At 34.5% G+C, this 3544-nt stretch overlaps 1 protein-coding gene across 1 annotated transcript; it reads left to right on the top strand.

Moving 5' to 3' along the window:
• Positions 1 to 3502, top strand: LOC144552281 (uncharacterized). The gene is made up of 5 exons (XM_078300599.1): positions 1 to 304; positions 395 to 460; positions 683 to 750; positions 891 to 1084; positions 3186 to 3502. The coding sequence occupies exons 1-5, from the start codon at positions 63 to 65 to the stop codon at positions 3264 to 3266; spliced, it is 651 nt and encodes a 216-aa protein (XP_078156725.1). The 5' UTR covers positions 1 to 62; the 3' UTR covers positions 3267 to 3502.
• Positions 3503 to 3544: the final 42 nt, after the last annotated feature.

Here is a 3544-nt window from a genome sequence, read left to right as displayed (position 1 = left end):
CAACCAAAAACCAACGGCACCCACTTCTTTAGAATCGTCGGTTCAAAATCTCTCCACGAAATATGATCACTAGCCAAACAATAAGTTCTTCACTTGTGCCGCAAAATAACCCCTCAAAACCAAATATCTCTAATTTCCCCTTGAGCGCTCCGACTCATCGTGTCAACATCAAATGGCCGGTTATTACGATAAACTGTGCCTCGCAACTACGTAGCATGCCGATGGTTGTGGTAAGAGCTGAGCAAGCACCGACAACGGGCATCCCTCACGATCACGAGCAAGGGAACCTTGATGATGACAAAAGGTACATAATTTATATATAAAGTTTACAGTTTCTATGAAACATACTTATCAGACATTAATATTTATCTTTGTATCACTCATGCACCTTCAGGATAAATTCTAAGAAAAGTAACGCTGGAGGTGGACCCAATTTACCGATTCCAACTACCCTCTCATCGTACGTACTTTCTTCCTTCTAATGTTTAAATAGATATTTTGTAGTCTGTACCTTTTTTTATTTTAAACCAAGCATTTTATCTTTGTTTTTGATAAAAGAGTGGCATCTCATTAGTTTCTCAAAAAAAAAAAGTAGCATGTAATTAGACTATATTTTAATTTTAACCTTTCAGCAGTATTATAGTTTTGTAGTGTTGGGTTCTAACGTTGAAGTTTTATGCAGGGGGAAAGGGTTATTGGGGTCTGCTCTAATGTTGTTTCCATTTTACAAGAACTTCTTACAAATTGAAGGTACAATAATTTAAGGAAATTAATTATGCTGTTTCCAAAAGAGGCAATTCTGCAAGATATTATATATTTTTCAAACTCATATACTAAATAAATTAATATTAAACTACTTATATTTGTTCTTATAATATATGAAAAATCAGATAAAATTGAGAAAACAGCGACTACTGTGTTACATGTTGTGGAGTCGGTTGCAGAGACGGTAGATAAGGTGGCCGAGGATGTACAACAGTCACTGCCCGAAAACTCGAAGCTAAGGAAAGTTGCACATGTAGTAGAGAAAATCGCCGAAGAAGTAGATAAGGATACAGAAGTGCTAGAATCCATTGTGAAAAAGGTATGAAAAAAAATCTTTCTTTTTCTTATTTTTCACTTGTGCCACAAAATAACCCCTCAAAACCAAACGGCTGATGATCAGAAATAAAAATGAGGTACAAATCGACAAACTGCAATCTAATCTGCATGTAGAATTGACCATGCAATTGAATATATATCATATTGCATCTTGAAAGCAATGTGCCAATGACATGTTTAAAGTATATAAAAACTCTATTGGATGCATGTGCCTTGAAGACTCCATAAGCCAAGTGAAATTGCTCAATGTGGAATCACGTGCTTAGCACAATAACCGATAGCTAGCATAAAAATTTTAGCCTGGTTGCACACTTGCACATATATATAATGCACGAACCTGGTCATCAATAATGGTATGGAGTGCTATAGTAGTGGTTCCAAAATATATATATATATATATATATATATATATATATATATATATATATATATATATATATATATATATAGAGTAAAGCTAGGGTGTGATGTGCTCACTAAGAGAGTTTGGTGAGCACAACTCCAAAAGTTCATCGGATCGACTTCAAATGCCGAATCCAAACCGTTGAAATCCATGTGCTTCATGAGTGATGCATGTGCATACAAAATTTTGAATGTTTCGAGTTCATTTGCTACACGGTCAAGCGGTCAAAGAAATGAACATTTTATTAAGTTAATTTATAAGTTGTTTTATATAGTCAATTTTTATTATTTCTTTGACCGCTTGACCGTGTAGCACATAAACTCAAAACTTTCAAAATTTTGCATGCACATGTATCACTCATGAAGCACATGGATTTCAACGGTTTGGATTTTGCGTTTGAAGTCAATCCGATGAACTTTTGGAGTTGTGCTCATCAAACTCTCTTGGTGAGCACATCACACCCTAGCTTTACTCTATATATATATATATGACTCCCTATTGAAGATGCAAATTTGCTCCGTAATAATTTATTTTTACTGTCCTTTCTCCCTCAAAGGTTGATGACCTAGTTGATAAGTTTGATGAAATGGTGGAGTCGGTTTGAAGATAAAATTGCGCTTGTCGACGGAAGCAAAAATGCATGATCGAAGGAACTATAACTGATTGCAGTATTACCGTCCCGTAGTTTAATCTTATGTGACTGTTGTTTTCATTGTTGTTGATTTATTAATCCATTAATTTCTTTGTATCTGAAGTTATTAAGGTTCGTAATTTAATCTAAAGAACAAAGAGAATGCTCCGCTGTTGTTGTAAAGTTTGAATGTTGGAAAGTACATTTATATGTCGATAAATCGGACAAATTAGTTGCTTCAAATGTATAAATTAAAGTTAGATGAAAACAACATTACCATTTTTTTTTAAAAGATGAAGGGGAAGCCTCCAAATCCATATCCCTGTTTTTACAACAAATGATTTCTCCTATCCGGATTTCGAACCCATAACCTCCCACATGGAAATCATGTGACTTAATTTGCTACTAGACCAAAAACTAGTTCTTAAAACAACATTATTATCAACTTAATAGACTAACACGTACTTTAGAGCTAAACACTACTACAACACATTAATCGTACACGCATGCGATAAAATTCCGAATAAAGAGTGTGTAAAGGGAGGAGGCGCTCGTCCGAAAAATAGTTCAACAATACACACACGGTCATTAAAACGTAACCGTGGATGCAAGGTCACCACATTCATACACGGTATCTCACTAATACTTAACAATTAGTGTCGGCTACATATACACAGCCGACACTAATATTATTAGTGTCGGTTTTTTGTAAACGACCGATACTAAAGTATTAGTGTCGGTTTTTTAAGGCGACACTAATTGTATGTTCTCCACTAGTGGGTTGTCCTCCTTCATACACGGTTATTTCCAAGCATCCATGTCAATTCCCGTTGACTTCTTTTACCTTGAGCTGTCATCCTTTCATTTTATTTGTTGTTGACCTCTTTTTATGAGATCGAATTTAAAAGATGCATGAACCTGCAGGTCAATAATGGCGTGGAGCTAGTGCTATAGTAGTGGTTCTGAAATATATATAACTCCATAATAAAGATGCAAATTTTCTCCGTAATAATATATATATTTTTTTTTACTGTCCTTTCTCCCTCAAAGGTTGATGACATAGTTGATACGTTTGATGAAATGGTGGAGCCGGTTTTTCAAGAAAAAATTGCACTTGTCGACGGAAGCTAATATATATACATGATCGAAGGAACTAAAACTGATTGTAGTTACCGTCCCATAGTTTAATCTTATGTGACTGTTGTTTTCATTGTTTTTGATTTATTAATCGACTGATGTATTTGTAGCTGAAGTTATTAAGGTTTGTAATTTAATCAAAAGAGCACAGAGAAGGCTCCGCTGGTGTTGTAAAGTTTGAATGTTGCAAAATACATTTATCTGGTGAATTAATCAAACTAATTACTTGCTTCAAAGTACAAATTAATTAAAGTTGGATGAAAACAATATTA

The sequence above is a fragment of the Carex rostrata genome, chromosome 1 (genome assembly GCF_964058835.1).
Source record: "Carex rostrata chromosome 1, lpCarRost1.2, whole genome shotgun sequence".
In the NCBI taxonomy this organism is placed as follows: domain Eukaryota; kingdom Viridiplantae; phylum Streptophyta; class Magnoliopsida; order Poales; family Cyperaceae; genus Carex; species Carex rostrata.
Note: the sequence above shows the minus strand (reverse complement) of the source record. Positions and strands in the feature narration are given on the sequence as shown.

Bases quoted from the DNA above. Each gene is read 5' to 3' on its own strand.
- LOC144552281 (XM_078300599.1), top strand. From the start codon at position 63: ATGATCACTAGCCAAACAATAAGTTCTTCACTTGTGCCGCAAAATAAC. The intron at 461-682 runs GTACGTACTTTC...AGTTTTATGCAG, and splicing joins ATTCCAACTACCCTCTCATC to GGGGAAAGGGTTATTGGGGT. The intron at 751-890 runs GTACAATAATTT...ATGAAAAATCAG, and splicing joins GAACTTCTTACAAATTGAAG to ATAAAATTGAGAAAACAGCG.